At 42.4% G+C, this 23860-nt stretch overlaps 1 protein-coding gene across 2 annotated transcripts in view; it reads left to right on the top strand.

Annotated features, from left to right (window-relative positions):
* LOC115226655 (E3 ubiquitin-protein ligase TRIM37) overlaps window positions 1–23860 on the top strand; it is a 49775-nt gene that overhangs the window by 10301 nt on the left and 15614 nt on the right. Inside the window, exons 8-19 of one of the 2 annotated variants that reach the window (XM_036515483.1) lie at window positions 909–1101; window positions 3071–3203; window positions 5708–5784; window positions 6786–7016; window positions 8787–8850; window positions 9681–9738; window positions 11573–11718; window positions 13281–13298; window positions 16502–16602; window positions 17857–17955; window positions 20103–20218; window positions 22985–23311. In XM_036515483.1, coding sequence (XP_036371376.1) covers window positions 909–1101; window positions 3071–3203; window positions 5708–5784; window positions 6786–7016; window positions 8787–8850; window positions 9681–9738; window positions 11573–11718; window positions 13281–13298; window positions 16502–16602; window positions 17857–17955; window positions 20103–20218; window positions 22985–23311 — 1563 coding nt within the window. The remainder of the gene's footprint in view (window positions 1–908; window positions 1102–3070; window positions 3204–5707; window positions 5785–6785; window positions 7017–8786; window positions 8851–9680; window positions 9739–11572; window positions 11719–13280; window positions 13299–16501; window positions 16603–17856; window positions 17956–20102; window positions 20219–22984; window positions 23312–23860) is intronic. The other variant, XM_029797668.2, reaches the window with a different exon arrangement.

The raw sequence follows: 23860 nt of genomic DNA, 5'->3' as shown, positions 1-23860 counted from the left end.
TTTTCTATCTTGACTTGTTTTTTTCATATTATATATATATGTATGTATATATATATGCATATATATATAATATATATATATATATATATATATATATATATACACATACATATATATACACCGGAGTAAGCACATAAATGTGAAACATGGTGGAAAAAAGTGTACTCAAATACCAGGGGTAGAGTAATATGCTTTATTTAAAAGCAGCAGAAATGTAACAAAAGCTGTTATTTGGAGTTTCACATTCCCGTTCGTCGGACAGTTTTGTTAATGGGAACATCATCATCATCATCATGAACCTGAAACTCCGAGTAACAGCTTTTGTTACATTTCTGCTGCTTTTAGATAAAGAATATATATATATCACCGTGATCACCATGACCGACCAGGCTATCAGATGTTGCTACACATCGCTGGTCACAATGCGCTTTGCATTGTTTTAGCCTTCAAATGACGCCACCCTGCTTGGCTAAGCGAGCAGGCCAACAGAAGAAAGAGTGGGAGAAAGTTGTGGCGAAAGAGTACAGCAGGGGTCGCCACCCCCACCATCCCCTGCCGGAGCCTCGTGGAGCTTTTAGGTGTTTTCGCTCAATAAACACTCACAACACCCGGTCTGGGAATCGAAACCACGATCCTACGACTGCGAGTCCGCTGCCCTAACCACTGGGCCATTGCACCTCCACACACACACATATGTATATATAAATACACACATGCACACACACATGTCTATATGTATATGCACATGCACACGTGTGTGTGTGCATTTGCATATACATAAACACACACACACACACAATCTATTGCTACAGTATATCTGCATACAAGTCTCTTTGTCTCCATGTCTGTCTCTGCCTGTCTCCTTGTTTATACACTTGCCTACATCTGTTTGTCTGTCTGTTCATCAGGTCAGAAGAACCAGCTCACCCAGGAGACTGGCTTACTCGAAACGTTGATCGATGAAGTTGAGACTCAGCTCAATGTGTGCGGCAAGAGTGAATTGATAGAGAAGAGTGCCGAACTGATGCAGATGTTTAAACATGTCCATCGGAAGCCCATGGTGTCCTTTGTTACCGCACCGGTCCCTGCCGATTTTACCAGGTCAGTACCACATTATTATTACTCTTTTACTTGTTTCAGTCATTTGACTGCAGCCATGCTGGAGCACCACCTTTAGTCGAGCAACTCGACCCCGGGACTTATTCTTTTGTAAGCCCAGTACTTATTCTATCGGTCTCGTTTGCCGAACCGCTAAGTAACGGGGACATAAACACACCAGCATCGGTTGTCAAGCAATGCTAGGGGTACAAACACAGACACACAAACACATACACGTATATATATACATATATACGATAGGCTTCTTTCAGTTTCCGTCTACCAAATCCACTCACAAGCTTTGGTTGGCCCGAGGCTATAGTAGAAGACACTTGCCCAAGGTGCCATGCAGTGGGACTGAACCCAGAACCATGTGGTTGGTAAACAAGCTACTTACCACACAGCCACTCTTGCGCCTATTATTATTATTATTATATTATTATTATTATATAAATGGAGACCTCTTTAGTCAGTATTCAAAGTGAATAGAAACAAATGCAGTGTGTTTCAACAGGAATCATCATCGTTTAACGTCCGTTTTCCATGCTAGCATGGGTTGAACGGTTCGACCGGGTTCTGGGAAGCCAGGAGGCTGCACCAGGCTCCAGTCTGATCTGGCAGTGTTTCTACAGCTGGATGCCCTTCCTAACGCCAACCACTCAGTGAGTGTAGAGGGTGCTTTTTACATGCCACCAGCATAGGGGCCAGAGGTGGCTGGCAACAGCCACGATCTGATGGTGCTGTTTACGTGCCACGGGCTCGGAAGCCAGTCAAAGCAGCACTGGCATCGGCTATGTTTGGATGCTGCTTTTTACATGCCACCGGCACAGGTATCACAACTACAATTTCCATTTGATTTTTATTTTGATGTTGATGTACTTGACTCAACAGGTCTCCTCAAGCACAGTAGGTCGACCTACGATCCAAGGATGATAACAAAAAGATTAAAGATTGCTAAATTTAAACCTTGCAGCTAAATTTCATGTTAATTTACATTCCAAATACCAGGTTAATAAGAACAAAGTTATTTTATTAAATTTTTCCTCATTTTAAAAATTAGTTGAAAGAAAGGTAATGTATTTCAACAGAAACATTGTAACAAAAAGATTAAAACTGGAAGACTTCAGATTTCGGCGTCATTTTAGATTGATCCAAAAGATTGCTTTGAGATTTGGTTATGTATACTCTTTTACTTGTTTCAGTCATGTGACTGTGGCCATGCTGGAGCACCACCTTTTTAGTCTAGCAAATCGACCCCAGGACTTATTCTTTGTAAGCCTAGTACTTATCTATCAGCCTCTTTTTGCCGAACCGCTAAGTTACGGGAACGTAAACACACCAGCATCGGTTGTCAAGCAATGCTGGTGGGGACAAACACAGACACACACACACAATATATATAGTATATATATATATATATATATATATATATATATATATATATATTATATATACGACGGGCTTCTTCGTTTCCGTCTACCAAATCCACTCACAAGTCTTTGGTCGGCCCGAGGCTATAGTAGAAGACACTTACCCAAGGTGCCACGTGGTTGGTAAGCAAGCTACTTACCACACACAGCCACTCCTACGCCTACATGTATGTTGATATACTTATATTATTATCATTATATCACGTGATCACGTGACCGACCAGACCATCAGATGTTGTTACACATCACTGGTCACAATGCGTTCGCATTGTTTTAGCCTTCGAATGACGCCACCCCGCTGGCTAAGCGAGCAGGCCAACAGAAGAAAGAGTGGTGAAAGAGTACAGCAGGGATCACCACCCCCTGCCGGAGCCTCGTGGAGCTTTTAGGTGTTTTCGCTCAATAAACACTCACAACGCCCGGTCTGGGAATCGAAACCGCGATCCTGCAACCGCGTGTCCGCTGCCCTAACCACTAGGCCATTGCGCCTCCACATTATCATTATATATCATTCATTTTTGTTGTTGTTATTTTCCTTCCAGTGAAATTGTTCCACACTATGACTGCAGTGCATTTGTGATGGAAAACTTCAGCATCCTCCAACAAAGGGCAGACCCTGTCTACAGCCAACCCTTGCATGTGTTTGGACTTAGCTGGCGACTTAAGGTGTACCCAGTGAGTATTGCAACCCCTTTCTGTTTTTAGGAACTAAATCTGTGGGAAAATGCTGATTGAGGACCCAGAATTATATCCAATCCTCTGAGTAAATGTTTGCTCTATCTAGCACACGGGCTTTTAACATGTCTTAAGGAGACCAATTGTAGTTTCTGTATGATTGATTAAACCTAATGGAAATAGCAGTTAAATCTTTGTTGGTTCACCCCTTGCTGTCTTTTTTCACAATATATGAAAAAAAAAAAAAAAGGAAGGGACACATGAGATAATGTAGTCCTAGATACACTATATCTGAAATTTGATGAGATGGTCATGGCTGGAAACATTTGATTATAGGTTTGTTTGAATTACAGATGATCTGCTGTTTCATTACTCAAGGTTGTTTCTGGTGAGTGCTTTACTCCTTCAAGTGACGCCAGCACCTGCAAGCTGGCACTAGCCTCAGGTGCTAGTGCCAGCTTGCAGATAGCGGACAGGTGCCAGCTCCTGCAGGCAGGTGGGTGCTAGCACTTGTAGGTGATAGCCAGCTCTATGTAGCACATAAGCTTTCTCTTGGTCTCAAGCATTTGTCTTATGAAGAAAGGCTGAAGACGCTCGACCTTTATTCTTGGTCTCAAGCATTTGGCTTTCTCCGTCCGGGTTGCGGATCCGTGGAATAAGCTGCCGAATGAGATAGTGAAGATGCTGACGACCGCTCGGTTCAAAGTCTCCCTTGACCACAAGTGGCCTGAACTCTTTGCATGAACACCCTCCCTGTACATAACTCCATGTCCCCCTACATGGCCTTGCTTTTTGCTTTTTGAGACAAAAAATTAACTTAACTAAAGATGCTCGACCTTTATTCTTGGTCTCGAGCATTTGTCTTATGAAGAAAGGCTGAAGATGCTCGACCTTTATTCTCTCGAAAAACGCCGCCACCGTGGTGATCTCATTCTTGCTCACAACATCATAAGCGGGAAGTGTAACCTCTCGAAAGAGCTGTTCTTCACTCCTGCTCCAGAGCGTCGGCTGCGGGGTCATTCCGAAAAGCTCTATCTGCAACGATTTCATCTCAATCGAAGGAGAAGGGCTTTCTCCGTCCGGGTTGTGGATCCGTGGAATAAGCTGCCGGACGAGATAGTGAAGATGCCAACGACCGCTCGGTTCAAAGTCTCTCTTGACCAGAAATGGCCTGAACTCTTTGCATGAACACCCTCCCTGTACATAACTCCAACATCATAAGCAGAAAGTGTAACCTCTCGAAAGAGCTGTTCTTCACTCCTGCTCCAGAGCATCAGCTGCGGGGTCACTCCGAAAAGCTCTATCTGCGACAATTTCATCTCAATCGAAGGAGAGGGGCTTTCTCCGTCCGGGTTGCGGATCTGTGGAATAAGCTGCCGGACGAGATAGTGAAGATGCCGACGACCGCTCGGTTCAAAGTCTCTCTTGACCAGAAATGGCCTGAACTCTTTGCATGAACACCCTCCCTGTACATAACTTCATGTCCCCCTACATGACCTTGCTTTTTGCTTTTTGAGCCAAAAAAATTAACTTAACTTAATTAACAGGATATGTCAGAGGTAAGCCAATGCCAGAGCCTCAGTGTTGTCAGTTAACCTTCTCCGAATAGCAGCTAATTCTTTAATTCCTAATAAAGATTCATGTTGACTTTACAAGTCTCAGACTCAGGAAAGTATCAAGGTGAAGATTCTAAGTTCAAATCCAGCCATAGTAAACTTTGCCTTCCATCTTTTTGCTGTTGGTAAAATAAGTAGCAGTTGTGCCCTGGGGCCATTGTAATCGACTCCCCCTCCCCTCAAAATTACTGACTTTGTGCTGCTGAAAATTAGTTATTAGTCAGAGGCTAATGCAGAGACCTTAAAACATTCCACAGTGTGGCGAGCTGGTAGAAACGTTAGCACGCTGGGCGAAATGCTTAGCGGTATTTCTTCTGTCTTTACGTTCTGAGTTCAAATTCCGCCGAGGTCGACTTTGCCTTTCATCCTTTCGGGGTCAATGAAATAAGTACCAGTTACGCACTGGGGTCGATGTAATCGACTTAATCCCTTTGTCTGTCCTTGTTTGTCCTCTCTGTGTTTAGCCCCTGGTGGGTAGTAAAGAAATAGGTATTTCGTCTGCCGCTACGTTCTGAGTTCAAATTCCGCCGAGGTCGACCACGCCTTTCATCCTTTCGGGGTCAATGAAATAAGTACCAGTTACGCACTGGGGTCGATGTAATCGACTTAATCCGTTTGTCTGTCCTTGTTTGTCTCCTCTGTGTTTAGCCCCTTGTGGGTAGTAAAGAAATAGGTATTTCGTCTGCCGTTACGTTCTGAGTTCAAATTCCGCCGAGGTCGAATTTGCCTTTCATCCTTTCGGGGTCGATTAAATAAGTACCAGTTATGCACTGGGGTCGATGTAATCGACTTAATCCGTTTGTTCCCTCTGTGTTTAGCCCCTTGTGGGTAGTAAAGAAATAGGTTTGTGTTCAATTTGGCTGATATTTCGGATATTTTTACTTTCAGGACGGCAACGGTGTGGTCCGAGGGAACTACCTGTCAGTATTTTTGGAGCTCTCAGCTGGCCTTCCAGAAACATCGAAGTGAGTACACACGTACACACACCTCTATGCTTACACACACACAGACTCACTACCACACGCACACACAGGTACACACACACACACACACACACACAAACACAAACACAGATTTTAATAATGACAATGCCAATAGGTGTGAGGGGCTGGATCTGGCTGATTTGAACATAAAACAGGTAGAATATTTGGGGCTGGATAGGGGCCGGTTTAAATGCTAAAGGATTAAATGATTGAAGAAGAGAAACAGCATGTCACTATCTTTCTCTTCCTTCCTCTCTCCCTCTCTCTCCATTGCTCCCTCTCTCCATCCCTCCCTCTCTCTCCATCCCTCCCTCTCTCTCCATCCCTTCCTCTCTCTCCATCTCTCTCCCTCGCTCCCTCCCTACCTCTCTCCACCCCTCCCTCTCTCTCCACCCCTCCCTCTCTCTCCACCCCTCCCTCTCTCTCCACCCCTCCCTCTCTCTCCACCCTTCCCTCTCTCTCCACCCCTCCCTCTCTCTCCACCCCTCCCTCTCTCTCCACCCCTCCCTCTCTCTCCATCCTTCCCTCTCTCCCCATCCTTCCCTCTCTCCCCATCCTTCCCTCTCTCTCCATCCTTCCCTCTTTCCATCCCTCCCTCTCTCTCCATCCTTCCCTCTTTCCATCCATCCTTCCCTCTTTCCATCCCTCCCTCTCTCTCTCCATCTCTCCATCCTTCCCCCTCTCCATCCCTCCCCCTCTCTCTCCATCCTTCCCCCTCTCCATCTCTCTCTCTCTCTATCTCTTTCACACACATGCACACAGTCTTTCTCTTTCAGACATTCCATCTCTCTTATACATACTGTCTCACACTTGTATACACACACACCCACACATCCACACACACACACAGTTTCCCTTGCACATAACCTCTATTATCACACACATCTACAGACACAAACTGTCACTCTCACTCACACTAGACATATCCTCCTCAAACTGTTCTGATATTGTTGTTTGTTGCTTGTTTTTTTTTTTCCTCACAGGTATGAATATCGCGTTGAAATGGTTCACCAGGCATCAAAAGATACCAGTAAGAACATTGTGAGAGAATTTGCGTCCGACTTTGAGGTTGGTGAATGTTGGGGATACAACAGGTTCTTCCGACTGGACCTGTTAGCTAGTGAGGGTTACCTGGACACGCAGAACGACACCCTTATACTAAAGTTCCAGGTTCGTCCACCAACTTTCTACCAGAAGTGTCGAGACCAACAATGGTAAGTATTCAGAATGTTTGAGTGTATGTGTGTGACTGCCCTGGGTATGGCTTTAACACGCTAACCACCACAGCCTGTTAGTAGATTTTATCGGTGATGCCGTTTATGTCACATAATCACACTGCATACAGCTTAATTACAAATAAATGTAATTTTTTTGCATTTTTACAATGTCTCATAATTAAACTCATGGGGCAGCAAGCTGGCAGAATCTTTAGCGTGCTGGGTAAAATGTTTAGTGGTATTTTGTCTGTATGAATGCAGCGAGCTGGCAGAAACGTTAGAAGGTACAGGGGTAATGAATGTGAATGTAAATGGTACAGAGAGAGACATTTCATAAGAGTGTGAGGGAAGATGTTTAAAGACTTTCAACTCTAGAAAGATCTGACTCATGTCTTGGTGAGCTGGCAGCAACGTTAGAAGGTACAGGGGGAATGAATGTGAATGTAAATGGTACAGAGGGAGACATTTCATAAGAGTGTGAGGGAAGATGTTTAAAGACTTTCAACTCTAGAAAGATCTGACTCATGTCTTGGTGAGCTGGCAGCAACGTTAGAAGGTACAGGGGGAATGAATGTGAATGTAAATGGTACAGAGAGAGACATTTCATAAGAGTGTGAGGGAAGATGTTTAAAGACTTTCAACTCTAGAAAGATCTGACTCATGTCTTGGTGAGCTGGCAGCAACGTTAGAAGGTACAGGGGGAATGAATGTGAATGTAAATGGTACAGAGAGAGACATTTCATAAGAGTGTGAGGGAAGATGTTTAAAGACTTTCAACTCTAGAAAGATCTGACTCATGTCTTGGTGAGCTGGCAGAAACGTTAGAAGGTACAGGGGTAATGAATGTGAATGTAAATGGTACAGAGAGAGACATTTCATAAGAGTGTGAGGGAAGATGTTTAAAGACTTTCAACTCTAGAAAGATCTGACTCATGTCTTGGTGAGCTGGCAGCAACGTTAACACATCAGGCAGAATGCTTAGCGGTATTTCGTCTACCGTTACGTTCTGAGTTAAAATTCCGCCGAGGTCGACTTTGCCTTTCATCCTTTCGGGTTCGATAAATTAAGTGTTAGTTACGCACTGGGGTCGATATAATCAACTTAATCCATTTGTCTGTCCTTGTTTGTCCTCTCTGTGTTTGGCCCCTTGTGGGTAGTAAAGAAATAGGTATTTCTTCAGCCGTTACATTCTGAGTTAAAATTCCGCCAAGGTAGACTTTGCCTTTCATCCTTTCGGGTTCGATAAATTAAGTGTTAGTTACGCACTGGGGTCGATATAATCGACTTAATCCATTTGTCTGTCCTTGTTTGTCCTCTCTGTGTTTAGCCCCTTGTGGGTAGTAAAGAAATAGGTATTTTGTCTGTGTTTATGTTCTGAATTCAAGTTCTGCTGAGGTTGACTTTGCCGTTTGAATATGTCCCTCGTTTAAGAAACAGATTGGGTTTATTTACATTTGTGAAGAAAAAAAAAAGATACCCTTCTCCCCCACCCCTAACCCTAAAACAGATTGAAATGCAATAGATCGATACTAGGGTCATAATTATGGGTAACAATTTCATATGACACCGCTAGAAAAAACTGCTGTCCAAACCGGAAAGATCCCACCCAACCCATGCAAACATAAAATATAGGGATCTTAAGACAATGTCAGTGAGGTTCTACATGTGTGTCTGTGAGTTTATATACATATCAGCATACTCCTGAGTGTGACCAATTCTCTTTGACTCTGTATGCTGGCTGCTTAATCTCTTCATCTTCCCTTACAGGTATATACAACAAATGGAATCAGCCCAGTCCGGTTACATAACCCAAGTCAATGATCTAAAGGAGGTAAGGTTCATTTAAGATTATTTTACTCTTTTGTTTATTAACTCTCTCAGACCTGGGCCCCTGTGTCTAACTTTACCCTCCACCTAGGCTCCAAAAACTCAGGGAGAATATCAATTATAGGCCTTTCCTCTCGACTACTGTATTTATTAGGCAGACTAATAGACAAAAGGATAAAAACATTCGGATCTTTTCGGTTTGAACAGCAGTTTTTTAAAATAATCTCCACATAACTAAACACTTTTAAACTTCGTATACTGGTAGAATGTGTTTATAAAACATCTTTTTCTCTTGGCTTTATTGAGAAAATACTATAGTTTGTAAGATATTTGTTGTTTTTTCTCTTCAATTTCTGGAATTTCAACCAATCAATGCCATCTATTGAGGTGAAAACATTTTGTGCCGTATGAATATGTCCCTCGTTTAAGAAACAGATTGGGTTTATTGACATTTGTGAAGAAAAAAAGATACCCTTCCCCCCCATCCTTAACCCTAAAACAGATTGAAATGCAATAGATCGATACTAGGGTCATAATTATGGGTGACAATTTCATATGACACCGCTAGAAAAAACTGCCGTTCAAGCCGAAAAGATCCATTCATCTTTCAGTCAATTTATCTTTTCATGATCAAATAAATTAAACCATATTTTAAAATGAAAAATTATTAAAAAAAAAGTTTAATTTTCAAAAAAAAAAAGAAAAAATTTTCAGTTATCTTAGTTGTTACTTTGTATCTGTAACTTTACTCTTGTAACCAAAGTGTCACAAACTGAAATTCTTTGCTAAGATCATCATCACTACTACATCTTCCTCTCTTCCTATCTATTCCAGAGGCTGGCTCTGGAGATATCACGGAACCAGGCCACCGCCAACAAGAATGGCAGCTTAGGTAAGCCAACCTGCTCGTCTTGGTGATCCCTTGACAACACTGTAGACCTTTCTCTTTCCTCTACCTTCTCCTCGCATCTCATTTTCCTCCTTTTTTTCCTTCCTTATCTTCATTTCTCTGCTTGCTCCTACCCTCTTCCTCTTCATCATTTTCTTTTCTTCCACATTTTACTTTCAGTTTCTGTCTACCGAATACACAGACAAGGCTTTGGGTGGCCCAGGGCCTCAGTAGAAGACACTTACCCAGAGTTTGTGTGCTACGAAGCTTGCTTCTCAACCTCCTGGTTCCGGGTTCAGTCCCACTGTGTGGCACCTTCGGCAAGTGTCTTCTACTATAACCTCAGGTCAACCAAAGCCTTGTGAGTGGATTTGGTTGATGGAAACTGAAAGAAGCCCATCATATGCATAATTTTATTTAATAGGCGCCGGAGTGGCTGTGTGGCCAAAGCTCTTTGTAGTGTCTATATGACAAATTTTATGAAATAAAGTAGCTTGCTTATGAACCACATGGTTCCGGGTTCAGTCCCACTGCGTGTCTTCCACTATAACCTCAGGTCAACCAAAGCCTTGTGAGTGGATTTGGTAGACGGAAACTGAAAGAAGCCCATCATATACATAGTTTTATTTAATAGGCGCAGAAGTGGCTGTGTGGCAAGTAGCTTGCTTATGAACCACATGGTTCTGGGTTCAGTCCCACTGCGTGGCACGTTGGGCAAGTGTCTTCTACTATAACCTCAGGTCAACCAAAGCCTTGTGAGTGGATTTGGTAGATGGAAACTGAAAGAAGCCCATCATATACATAGTTTTATTTAACAGGTGCAGGAGTGGGTGTGTGGCAAGTAGCTTGCTTATGAACCACATGGTTCCTGGTTCAGTCGCACTGCGTGGCACCTTGGACAAGTGTCTTCTACTATAACCTCGGGCCAACCAAAGCCTTGTGAGTGGATTTGGTTGATGGAGACTGAAAGAAGCCCATCATATACATAGTTTTATTTAACAGGCGCAGGAGTGGCTGTGTGGCAAGTAGCTTGCTTATGAACCACATGGTTCCGGGTTCAGTCCCACTGCGTGACACCTTGGGCAAGTGTCTTCTACTATAGCCTTGAGTCAACCAAAGCCTTGTGAGTGGATTTGGTAGATGGAAACTGAAAGAAGACCATCATATACATAGTTTTATTTAATAGGCGCAGGAGTGGCTGTGTGGCAAGTAGCTTGCTTATGAACACATGGTTCCGGGTTCAGTCCCACTGCGTGACACCTTGGGCAAGTGTCTTCTACTATAGCCTTGAGTCAACCAAAGCCTTGTGAGTGGATTTGGTAGATGGAAACTGAAAGAAGACCATCATATACATAGTTTTATTTAATAGGCGCAGGAGTGGCTGTGTGGCAAGTAGCTTGCTTATGAACCACATGGTTCCGGGTTCAATCCCACTGCGTGGCACCTTGGGCAAGTGTCTTCTACTATAGCCTCGGGCCAACCAAAGCCTTGTGAGTGGATTTGGTAGATGGAAACTGAAAGAAGCCCATCATATACATAGTTTTATTTAATAGGTGCAGGAGTGGCTGTGTGGCAAGTAGCTTGCTTATGAACCACATGGTTCTGGGTTCAGTCTCACTGCGTGGCACCTTGGGCAAGTGTCTTCTACTGTAGCCTCGGGCCAACCAAAACCTTGTGAGTGGATTGAGTAGACGGTAACTGAAAGAAGCCCGTTGTATATATGGCTTCACCAGCTTCCATCAAGCCATCCAACCATGCCAGTATGGAAAATGAGTGTTAAATGATTATGATAATGTGTAATTATTTATTGTTTTTTTCATTTGTTCATTAATTACAGACATGCAAAGCTGTGATAACCCGATATCCCATCATGCAATACTGCATCCGAAACCTGTACGTCCGACAGTTCCCGAAGTAGAGCATCCCAGCTCGGAGATAGAAGAAGAAGACCTGGAGTCAGACACCAGCACTGAATCTAACGAGGTATGTAGGCTGAATGGTTTGATGATATTGGGACTTTTTTACTTGTTTATATAGTTTAATGAAGTTTGATGGTTGTTATGTGGTTGGAGTGTTGGATTAGGATTAGGTCATCTTGTGTTGCATCATCTCTTTCTTTCTATTTATCATTTTGTCTAATACATAGTGACGGATTTGATGTCATTGTATGGTTCCACGACATCCCAAGTCACGTATTCTTTCTGGAGTAATTAAAGTTATGAGCTTCACCAAAGCACACTCTGAAGCTGTGTTTTTATTGTAGTAGTAATAGTAGCAGTAGAAGCTAGGATCACCAAGCATAGATTGGCATATTTCGGTCATATTATGCAGAGAAAATCCCTGGAGAAGGACATCATGCTTGGAATGGTCAGTGGCAAGAGAGGAAGAGGCCGACCAAGAACCCGCTGGCTTGTTTCACACGTGGTGTCGCTTGTTTACCAGGGATAAGCCATTCCTTACACTGCTTCGTATTGATGTACAGGCGCCATTTTTTCGTCACCAGTAACGATTCAGTAAAGAAATCGTTGCTTGTGTCCATGAGTTGAGTGGTAACGAGCAAACAAACCAGCAGAGTTTGCGGCCCATTGATTTTTGTTGTTGTCACTTAAAGCATGCGGAACCCATACTCCATACTTCTGAACCTTTCCCATCGAGTGAAGATGCTTCTCTATAGCAGTGTGGGAGCATTCCATTTTCTTCTGCCAGTTCCCTTGTTGTTTGACAAGAATTTTCATTCAAAAGTCGGTTTAATTGCTCTTCATCGAACTCAACTGGATGGCCAGAACGAGGTGCCTCTTTGAGGTCAAAATGTCCATTTTTGAACTTGGCATACCAATCACAAGTGGTTCTTTCAGCTATGGCACCCTCTCCATATACAGCACAAATGTCCGAACAGCTCTTTTGCGACCTTAGAACCTTGATTAAAAGCAAAAAGGAGGTGGTGTCGAGAATGCTTGTTTTTCTTAACTTGACATTCCATTTTAATGATCTGAAAAATAAACAAAAATTAACTAAAATTAACTAGAAAAAAAAAACAAAATGATTCAAAACTAGAATTCTCGAAAAAAATAGATTCCAAAATTTAAAAAAACAGCCGGAACTTAGTTGCCAACCCAATATATATATATATAATATATATATATATATATATATATATACTTTATTTAAAGCTGCAGAAAATTCAACAAAACCTGTTACTTTGAGTTTTCCTTTGCCGTTCATCGGACAGTTTTTGCTAGAAAACGGCAACGGGAAACTCAGAGTAACAGGTTTTGTTGAATTTTCTGCTGCTTTAAATAAAGCATATTACTCTACCACTGGTATTTGAGTACTCTTTTTTTCCACCTTGTTTCACATTTATGTGTTTACTCCGGTATATATATAACTGCCTTCCTCTCTCTTTCTATAATTCTCTTTGTAACTCTTTATTTCCCCTCTTCCTTGTACTCTCTGTAACTCCCGTCTCTGTTCCACTCTCTCGTCTCCCACACTCTACTACCTCTCTCTAACTCTTTCCTCTATCTCCTCTTTATCTCTCTCTCTAGAATTGGTTATCGAAACATGTAAGTACTTCTTGTTTCTCTCCTACACTTTTCTCCTTTTTCCTCTTCCCTTCAGGTATTTGGTATTTTTCTCTCTGCTCTTCCTTCCACCTTCAGGTATTCGGTATCTCTATTTCTCTCCCTCTTTCTCTTCCTTCTCTTACAGGTGTTTGTTGATTATTCCACAAGCAGATTAATCTATCAGCCCTACTTAATCCATTAATTACCTCTAGGCGCATCATTTAATCTCTCTCTCTCTCTCTCTCTCTCTTTCACATTCACTGTTACTCTGCCTCTTTCTCTCTCACCTGCATATCTCTCTCACACATACGCAGTAAAGGTATGTGTAGATACCTGTATATATATATATATATGTACCTTTTGCTTGTTTCAGTCATTAGACTGTGGCCATTCTGGGGCACAGCCTTGAAGAATTTTCAATTGAACAAATCCACCCCAATGCTTATTTTTAAGCCTGATACTTATTCTATCAGTCTCCTTCATGGAACCAAGTTACAAGGATGTAAACAAACCATCACTGGTTATCAAGCAGTGGTGGGTTTCAGTCATTAGATTGCGGCCATTCTGGGGCACAGCCTTGAAGAATTTTTAATTGAACGAATCCACCCCAATGCTTATTTTTAAGCCTGATACTTATTCTATAAGTCTCCTTCATGGAACCAAGTTAAAAGGATGTAAACAAACCATCACTGGTTATCAAGCAGTGGTGGGTTTCAGTCATTAGATTGCGGCCATTCTGGGGCACAGCCTTGAAGAATTTTTAATTGAACAAATCCACCCCAATGCTTATTTTTAAGCTTGATACTTATTCTATAAGTCTCCTTCATGGAACCAAGTTACAAGGATGTAAACAAACCATCACTGGTTATCAAGCAGTGGTGGGGTTCTAACGCAGACATGCACGCACATGCACATACACACACACACATGACGGGCTTCTTTCAGTTTCTTATTTCTTTATTGCCCACAAGGGGCTAAACACAGAGGGGACAAAGAAGAACAGACAAGGGGATTAAGTCGATTACATCGACCCCAGTGCGTAACTGGTACTTAATTTATCGACCCCGAAAGGATGAAAGGCAAAGTCGACCTCGGCGGAATTTGAACTCAGAACGTAACGGCAGATGAAATACGGCTACACATTTCGCCCGGCATGCTAACTATTCTGCCAGCTCGCCGCCTTAGGCTTCTTTCAGTTTCCATCTACCAAATCCACTTGCAAGGCTTTGATCAGCCTGAGGCTGTAGTAGAAGATACTTGTCCAAGGTGCCACGCAGTGGGACTGAACCCAGAACCATGTGATTGGGAAGCAAGCTCATTACCACACAGCCACGCCTGTGCCTGTATATATTCATATATGTATATACTTATATGCATATTGTTATAATTTAGATATATATTTACATAGATATAAGTATACTCTTTACTCTTTTACTTGTTTCAGTCATTTGACTGCGGCCATGCTGGAGCACTGCCTTTAATCGAGCAAATCGACCCCAGGACTTATTCTTTGTAAGCCCAGTACTTATTCTATCGGTCTCTTTTGCCGAACTGCTAAGTGACGGGGACGTAAACACACCAGCATCGGTTGTCAAGCAATGCTAGGGGGACAGACACACAAACACACACACATACATATATATATATATACATATATACGACGGGGTTCTTTCAGTTTCCGTCTACCAAATCCACTCACAAGGCATTGGTCGGCCCGGGGCTATAGCAGAAGACACTTGCCCAAGATGCCACGCAGTGGGACTGAACCCGGAACCATGTGGTTGGTTAGCAAGCTACTTACCACACAGCCACTCCTGCGCCTATGTATATATGTATATACTTATATGCATATTGTTATAATTTAGATATGTGTTTACATAGATATAAGTATATGTACATTTGTATACATAGATATAAGTATATGTACATATCCTTAAATCCTTAAAAATGTTTTAGCCCAAAGGCCGCGGCCATGCTGGGGCACTACCGCTGAATGAGCTACACTAATATGAGAATCCACCTCTGATACGTGGCACTTGGTCAACAAGGGAGTTCGATGCCGCTGCCGGCATCTGTGTCTCCTGTCGTGAGGTAGGTTCATCTGGGACCCCCGACAAGAAGAGATCCAGTTTAGTTTTAAAGAAACTCACATCCACACCATGCAAGTCTCTCAGGCATTTAGGGAGGATGTTTAAAGAGCTGTGGTCTTCTGAAACCCAAGCTGTTGCAGTATCTGGACCTGTATTTTGATGGTGATGTTGGAATCCTTGGCACCATGCAGTGGTGCCCCGTTCTGCGGTTGGGGTAACTTTGAATGCCAAAGTTTGGGACAAGACCCTCCAGGATTTTCCAGATGTATATCGCCACATATCTCTCCCGCCTTCACTCTAGGGAGAAGCGGTTTAATACTTTCATATATTATTTATACATTAACAAAAAAATTTTCTTTTGCAGGGAGCATAAAATTTACAGAAACCTAAAGGAAGAATGCGTAGTTTTTAAACTTGACAGCTGTTTCTGTTCATAAACTCGACAGCTGTTTCTGTTTATAAACTCGACAGCTGTTTCTGTTTATAAACTCGATAGCTACTTGTGTGTGTTTGTATCTGGCAAGTGGTTTCGTTCCCAAGTATATGGTCTCTGGTTCAGTCTCACTACTTGTAATGCTCATAATTAACAGATGGAAATCATGGATATGCAGATGCATTAAGATATTACTGTAATACCAGCTTCCTTCTTCAGGAGGGGAAATTATATGTGTGTGTGTTTGTGTCCTACCATTACTTTGCAAGTGGTGTTGGTGTGTTTATATCCTTGTAACTTAGCAGTTCTAGAAAAGAGGCTAATAGAGTAAGCACCAGTCTTTAAATAAAAAAATACAGTAAAAGGTAAAACAGGTAAAAAATTGCCCTGTTGCTATCTTATTTATTTCTTTTTTCTATGCAGATGCATAGAGATATTACTGTAATACCAGCTTCCTTCTTCAGGAGGGAAAATTATAAGTGTGTGTGTGTGTGTTGTGTCCTGCCATTGCTTTGCAAGTGGTGTTGGTGTGTTTATGTCCCTGTAACTTAGCAGTTCTAGAAAAGAAGCTAATAGAGTAAACACCAGTCTTTAAAGAAAAAAAAACAGTAAAAGGTAAAACAGGTAAAAGAATTGCCCTGTTGCTATCTTATTTATTTCTTTTTTTCTCTTTTTGTCAGGGGCTCAGTGAGATTGAGGAGCTGGATGACACCACAGATGAGACAGCGTACGAGAGCCACACTTACAGTAATGATGAGAATGACATCGATGAAGAAACTATGTGAGTATTGAAACCGCCAACTGACCGATTGCAGTTTGATTGATCATCCAATCAACTGCCCTGTTCCCCCACCTTATTTTTTTTGCTTTCTCCAGGTTCCCCATTTTACCTAGCAGCGCGTCCGTCGTCGAAGCCGGCGGTCGGGCGAAGCAGTGGCAACAGAAGCGAGCCCAGAGACGTTGCCGGGAGCCGCGGGAAGAGTTCTCTCTTCTTCGTAAAGGACCGCGTCCGTGGAATCGGCTCGTCCGGAGATACGGATATGGTACCTGTAGAGCACCACGTCTCGGGCGGCGTCCAATGCGCTCTCGGTGGCCCTGGAAAATCCGGGCCCGTAACAAATCACAGCTCTCGAGTAGGTCCGTACCCACCATCTGCAGCAGGTCTCCAAGGTGTACAGCTTCTTGTCGATAGTGCCAATGTAGGTAAGGGAAGTCGGCAAAATGGATCCGTACCTTCAGAAGAAGGATTGGCTCCGAGGACCGAGTCGTTAAGAAGCTCATTTTGCACACACCTGGTTTTGGGTTCAGACTCACTGTACAGCATCTTCTGGGCAAGTGTCTCCTATTACAGTCCCAAGCTGATCAATGCCTTCTGAGTGAATTTGAAACTGTGATAGTCTATCGTGTGTGTGTGTGTGTGTGTGGCTGTGTGGTAAGAAGTTTGCTCTCAACCACATGACTTGGGATTCAGTCCTACTGTGTGGCAATTTGGGCAAATGTCTTCTATAACCCTGGGTCAACTAGAGCCTTGTGAGTAGATTTGATAGATGGAAACTAAAAGAAACTGTTATAAACAATATGTGTATGCATGTATATATATATAATATATATATATATATATATATATATATACTTTATTTAAAAGCAGCAGAAATTCAACAAAAGCTGTTGCTCGGGGTTTCACGTTCCGTTCGTCGGACAGTTTTGTTAAAATAGAGCAAATGTTCTGTTTTAATAAAACTGTCCGACGAACAGGAACATGAAACTCAGAGTAACACCTTTTGTTGAATTTTCTGCTGCTTTAAATAAAGCATATTACTCTGGTATTCGAGTACTCTTTTTTCCACCTTGTTTCACATTTATGTGTTTACTCCGGTGTATATATATATGTATGTATGTGCTGTGCATCTTCTATCTGTATTATGTCTCTTTCTCTTTTGCTCTCTCTCTCTCTCTCTCTCTACTACAAGTGGTATTGATGTTCCTTAATAAAGAAATGATGACCCCTCTTTTGCTCCCTTTATTCGTCTTCTAGGTCTGTCGACAATGATGTAGGTGATAACGAAATGGTGGTGTCTTTAACGACAGTGTCAGCAGCGAATAAAAGCCGAACCGGTGCCAACGCTGCAGATGGGTAAGTACCTCGATAGTTTACTCACCTAATTGAGTGCCGGTTATAAACCACAGAATGGTAGATTCCAAGACCTCTAGGAATGTTCCCCCAGCAGCAAGATAATCTTGTTTGAAACCAGATCTTCTGGAATTCAGACTTTTTTGACATTGTTAGTTAGTTAGTTAGTTAGTTAGTTAATTTGGCTCAAAAGCAAATAGCAAGGCCATGTAGGGGGACATGGAGTTAAGTACAGGGTGGTGTTCATGTAAAGAGTTCAGGCCACTTGAGGTCCAGGGAGGCTTTGAACAAAGTGGTCGTCGGCATCTTCACCATCTCGTCTGGCAGCTTGTTCCACGGATCCGCAACCCGGACGGAGAAAGCTCCTCTCCTTCGATTAAGATGAAATCGTCGCAGGTAGAGCTTTTCGGAATGACCCCGCAGCCGACGCTCTGGGGCAGGAGTGAAGAACAGCTCTTTCGAGAGGTTACACTTTCCGCTTATGATGTTGTGGGCGAGAATGAGATCACCACGGCGGTGGCGTTTTTCAAGAGAATAAAGGTCGAGCGTCCTCAGCCTTTCTTCGTAGGACAAATTTTTGAGACCATGAACCATGTGGGTAGCCAGCTTCTGGACTCTTTCGAGATGCTGTATGTCTTTGAGGAGATAAGGAATGATTGTAGATATATTAGCACCTACAAAAGGGAACAGCTTGAGAATGGAACCCAAGTCTCAATGTTATCTATTTATATATCATAATACAACTTTTATGTATATACAGGGTGGCCCAACAGTCTCTGAGGGGTTTTAATTTTTGATAACTTCCTTATTTTTACAAATAGGAGTATGAAATTTTAAATCATTATAGAAGTGATAATGAAGATTAATTTACATTTGTCCTTTTTCATTATGCCTCTGCATTTCATATTAAAAAAATTACATCTTTTAAATGGTATCCATTTTCAGCTTCACGCATCTGTACCTTTTCCAAAATATGTTCCATGATGGCTTTAAGGGTTTCAAGGTCCAGTTCTCTGATTTCTCTAGTGATATTTTCCTTCAGTTACACCAGCGTTTCTATTTTGTTGACAGAAACCTTCTCTTTAAGGCATCCCCACAAGAATTATCAAAGATTGCAACCCCTCGTTGACGTTTGGGCCACCCTATATAAGTACAGGAGTGGTTGTGTGATTAGAAAGTTTGCTTCCCAACTATAAGGCCTCTGGTTCAGTCCCTCTGCCTGGCATCTTGGATAAATGTTTTCCACTAAATCTATTTATAAGGTGGGATGACCAACACTTTGTGAGTGGATTTGGTAGACAGAAGCTTGTGGGTATGGGTGTGTGTGTGTGTGCATGTGTGTCTCTTTGTCTTGAAATCAAAATCGAAATCGATCAACATCAATGGAAATTGTAGCTGTGACACCAGTGCTGGTGGCACGTAAGTGAATCATCCGAACGTGGCCGTTGCCAGCGCCGCCCCAACTGGCCTCCGTGCCGGTGGCACGTAAAAAGCACCATCCGTTCGTGGCCGTTTGCCAGCCTCACCTGGCCCCCGTGCTGGTGGCACGTAAAAAGCACCATCCGTTCGTGGCCGTTTGCCAGCCTCACCTGGCCCCCGTGCTGGTGGCACGTAAAAAGCACCATCCATTTGTGGCCGTTTGCCAGCCTCGTCTGGCATGTAAAAGCACCCACTACACTCATGTTGTGCTTGGTGTTAAGAAGGGTATCCAGCTGTAGAAACATTGCCAGATCAGACTGGGCCTGGTGCAGCCTTCTGGCTTCCCAGACCCCAGTTGGACCGTCCAACCCATGCTAGCATGGAAAGCGGATACTAAACGATGATGAGGATAATGATCATGTGATGACTAAGTAATTGACACTGTCATACAAGCCGTGTCATTCATTCCCAGTATTCTGCCAGAACTTGTCTGTCTGTGCATGGAGGAATATTACTTTGCTTGGAAATAAGGTTTGGCAACAGGAAATGCATGCAGCCATAAAGAATCTGCCTATATATCAGGTGGGATGGTCATGGTTGGAAAAACAATATTGATTTGTTAGATTTATTAGTTTGACTTTCTGCTTCTCCCCAGTCAGCCCTGACCTTAAAGGGGACCAACAACTTACTCTCTCTCTCTCTCTCTCTCTCCCGCATTCCCCTCATCACAGAGGTGAACAAGACGACACAACGCTATTGTTCCAGCTACTTGGTGATCGTGCTGTCCCCGATGAAAACAGCTGGCCACAGCTCTCCTCCATCAGCACATCTGCCACAAAGAAGAAAGGTAATTATTATTTGTAACCACATTGCCATACCTGTACTTCAGTTCTGTTAATTTTTCTTTTTATCTTTCATTTCTGTTCTATTATGTATTTCGTTCATTGGACCACATCCATGCTAGGTCACTGCCTCGAAAGGTTTAGTGAAACAAATTAACCCTAATTTTTTTTTTTCTTAATTGTTAAATTAATTTAATTCCATTGCTTTAGTTTTTTTTTTACACGCGTAACAATTAAATTAATTTAACAATTAAGAAAAAAAAAAATTTAGGGTTAGTGTTAGGGGGGAGGTTGAGGGGTAGTGACAGGATGTTGTCTCGGTTTTAGATGCAGCAAATGATTTTAGCTCGAAAGAGAGCATAGGATTGGTTAAAATTCGAAAAATTAAACTACGTTAAACAAACGAATCACAATTTTCTCAAGAAAGCCAAGAGAAAAAAATGTTTTATTTTGACACATTCTACCAGCATACGAAGTTTAAAAGTGCTTAGTTAACTAGAAATTGTCTGCCGTTCAAAAGGAAAAGATCCGTTAGATGTTATGCAACCAATGTTATGCACCTCCATGTTGGGTGCATCACAAACTGAAATGTTAACTGAACCTTCCCCGTTGTCATGAACATGAGAAACTTCTCAAAATCTCTCGTGGAAGCGCCATCCAACCCAAATGCAAATATATGGGAAACTACCACCTGTGTCATCTCTTGTGAAAGGTAGAAGAGTCCAGTTTGCTGGACATTGTTGTAGAGCTGAAAAAGAGGTAATTTCTACTCTCCTCCTCTAGAAGCCATCTGCTCGCGATACCAGTCGAACCAATTCTACTCTATGGCTCAGAAACCTGGGTGTTATCAAAAAAGCTTGAGAGGCAGTTTGATGGAACCTACACTCGCCTCCTTATGAGAGCTCAAAATTTCTCGTTGAAGTGTCATCCAACCAAAGTACAAATATATGGGAAACTACCACCTGTGTCATCTCTTGTGAAAGGTAGGAGAGTCCAGTTTGCTGGACATTGTTGTAGAGCTGAAAAAGAGGTAATTTCTACTCTCCTCCTCTGGAAGCCATCTACTTGCGATACCAGAGGGCGCACACTCTCCAACCCTGATGTAATCTCCAGGGATACAGGAATCCAGCAACAGGACCTCCGTAATGCTATGATGGACCGTGAAGTCTGGCGTAGCATGGTAAATTCCATTGTCTCGACCATGGTCGAACAATGATGATGATGATGATGATGAGAAACTTCTGAAAAACAAAAACAAAAAAAAATGAAAAGAAATACCTTCCACAAAGTTCTCTCAAACATATATACCGTAAATCTTCAAGTAAAGTCCACCCTTGAGTATAATATGCAAGTAAGTGGATAGAAATGAAAATGATATTCTATGGAATTGAAAATCCATACAACCCACAGTACTGTAAACTAAGGCTGATGTGGATCTAGACAACTATTAAGGAAAAACACAGCAGGTAATGTAGTCTCAGGTACATCATCATAATCATCTTAAGCAAAAGACAAGATGGTCACAGCTGGAACACTGGTCTCTTTCACCAAACTCGGTTGTAAACAAACCAATACTGGTTGTCATGCAGTGGGGGAGACAAACACACACGATGGGCTTCACACAGTTTCAGCCCATCAAATTCAGTCAAAAGATGTTATTTGGCCTGGGGCTGTAGCAGAAGACCCTTGCCCAAAGTGCCATGTTGTAGAACTGAATCTGTATATCTTTATATATAAAAGTCAAGTTGTGTGTCTGTCTCCTACGATTTAGATTCCTAACTACTCCCACATTTTGCAGTGCAGTGTAACCAAAAGCAGGTATCATAGTCGTGATTCATATCGAGCCCTTCTGGGTATTAGCGTGCGTCTACGATGAGTCTACGATTTACAAAAAAATTTTCCATAATTTTTTCCCAGTTTTAATGCATTTTTTTGCTATTATATAAGGGAAGTAACTCTCTAAAAATGTATTATTAAATCTCAGAACGTAAAAAGCTACAGTAACACCCCCCCCCCTTTGAGGTTAGCCATATTGAGATGGCTATTATACTTTACATCTCTAAAAATGCTTATATAGTTATTTCCCTTACAAACCCGAGCAATGCCGGGTGATACTGCTAGTTTATTTTAAATCTTATTTATATCAATGATGGGCTTCACACAGTTTCAGCGTATCAAATTCAGTCAAAAGACTTTGTTTGGCCTGGGGCTGTAGCAGAAGACCCTTGCCCAAAGTGCCATGTTGTAGAACTGAATCTGTATACTCTCTCTCTTTTACTCTTTTACTTGTTTCAGTCATTTGACTGTGGCCATGCTGGAGCACCGCCTTTAGTCGAGCAACTCGACCCCGGGACTTATTCTTTTTGTAAGCCCAGTACTTATTCTATCGGTCTCTTTTGCCGAACCGCTAAGTAACGGGGACGTAAACACACCAGCATCGGTTGTCAAGCAATACTAGGGGGACAAACACATGCACACACACACATATATATATATATACATATATATATATATATATATATATATACATATATACGATGGGCTTCTTTCAGTTTCCGTCTACCAAATCCACTCACAAGGCTTTGGTCGGCCCATGGCTATAGTAGAAGACACTTGCCCAAGGTGCCATGCAATGGGACTGAACCCGGAACCATGTGGTTGGCAAACAAGCTACTTACCACACAGCCACTCCTGCGCCTATGTTTATTTTAAATCTTATTTATATCAATGTGTTTTTTGATTTTTTTTTTTTTCCACTTTTCACATTCCAGAATCTTCCATCTGGATGGAAGAAGTCCAAGCAGCATTTCAGGCCCAGCCCTCAACGCAGGCAACCCCTCAGGTTGTGCCTTCCTCCTCTTCTGCCGCCTCCGCCACCACCACTAATGCTGCCACTACTGCTGCCGACACTGTTTCCAAGGGTCGCAGCAGTGGCAAAAAAGGGTCGAAGAAGAGCCTGCTGTTGCTGTCGTCGACGGAGGAGATGCTGGAGCACATCCAGGCCCGATTCTCCGAGATCACCACAGGCCGGATGAACGTGAGTGAACGCGATGCTCCTGTGCTGCTACCGTCCAGGTCCAGATCAGAACGACACTTTGGTAAGTCTTTTGTAAGTGTGTGTTTGTGTGTGGGTGTGTGCATCCTTGCATTCGTTAATTCAATTATGCAAATTACACTGCGTAACATAATTTTTGTCCTTGGATAACGACTATTATTTCCTATTTGTTTACTCCCGGAAAGCCCAAAGAATCTCTCGCAACACATGGCTCTGATGCTTCCCCACTGCTCCTGTTCATCATCAGAGATGCACATATTACTCTTTAACTCTTTTACTCTTTCACTTGTTTCAGTCATTTGACTGCGGCCATGCTGGAGCACCGCCTTTAGTCGAGCAAGTCGAACCCAGGACTTATTCTTTTTGTAAGCCCAGTACTTATTCTATCGGTCTCTTTTGCTGAACCGCTAAGTTACAGGGATGTAAACACACCAGCATCGGTTGTCAAGTGATGTTGATGGGCCAAACACAGACACACAAACATGTACACTCACACACATACATATATATATATACATATGTACGATGGGCTTCTTTCACTTTCCATCTACCAAATCCATTCACAAGGCTTTGGTTAGCCCGAGGCTATAGT

This window comes from Octopus sinensis, linkage group LG30, assembly GCF_006345805.1.
Source record: "Octopus sinensis linkage group LG30, ASM634580v1, whole genome shotgun sequence".
Classification (NCBI taxonomy): Eukaryota; Metazoa; Mollusca; class Cephalopoda; order Octopoda; family Octopodidae; genus Octopus; species Octopus sinensis.
This window is presented reverse-complemented; position numbering and strand designations above follow the sequence as displayed.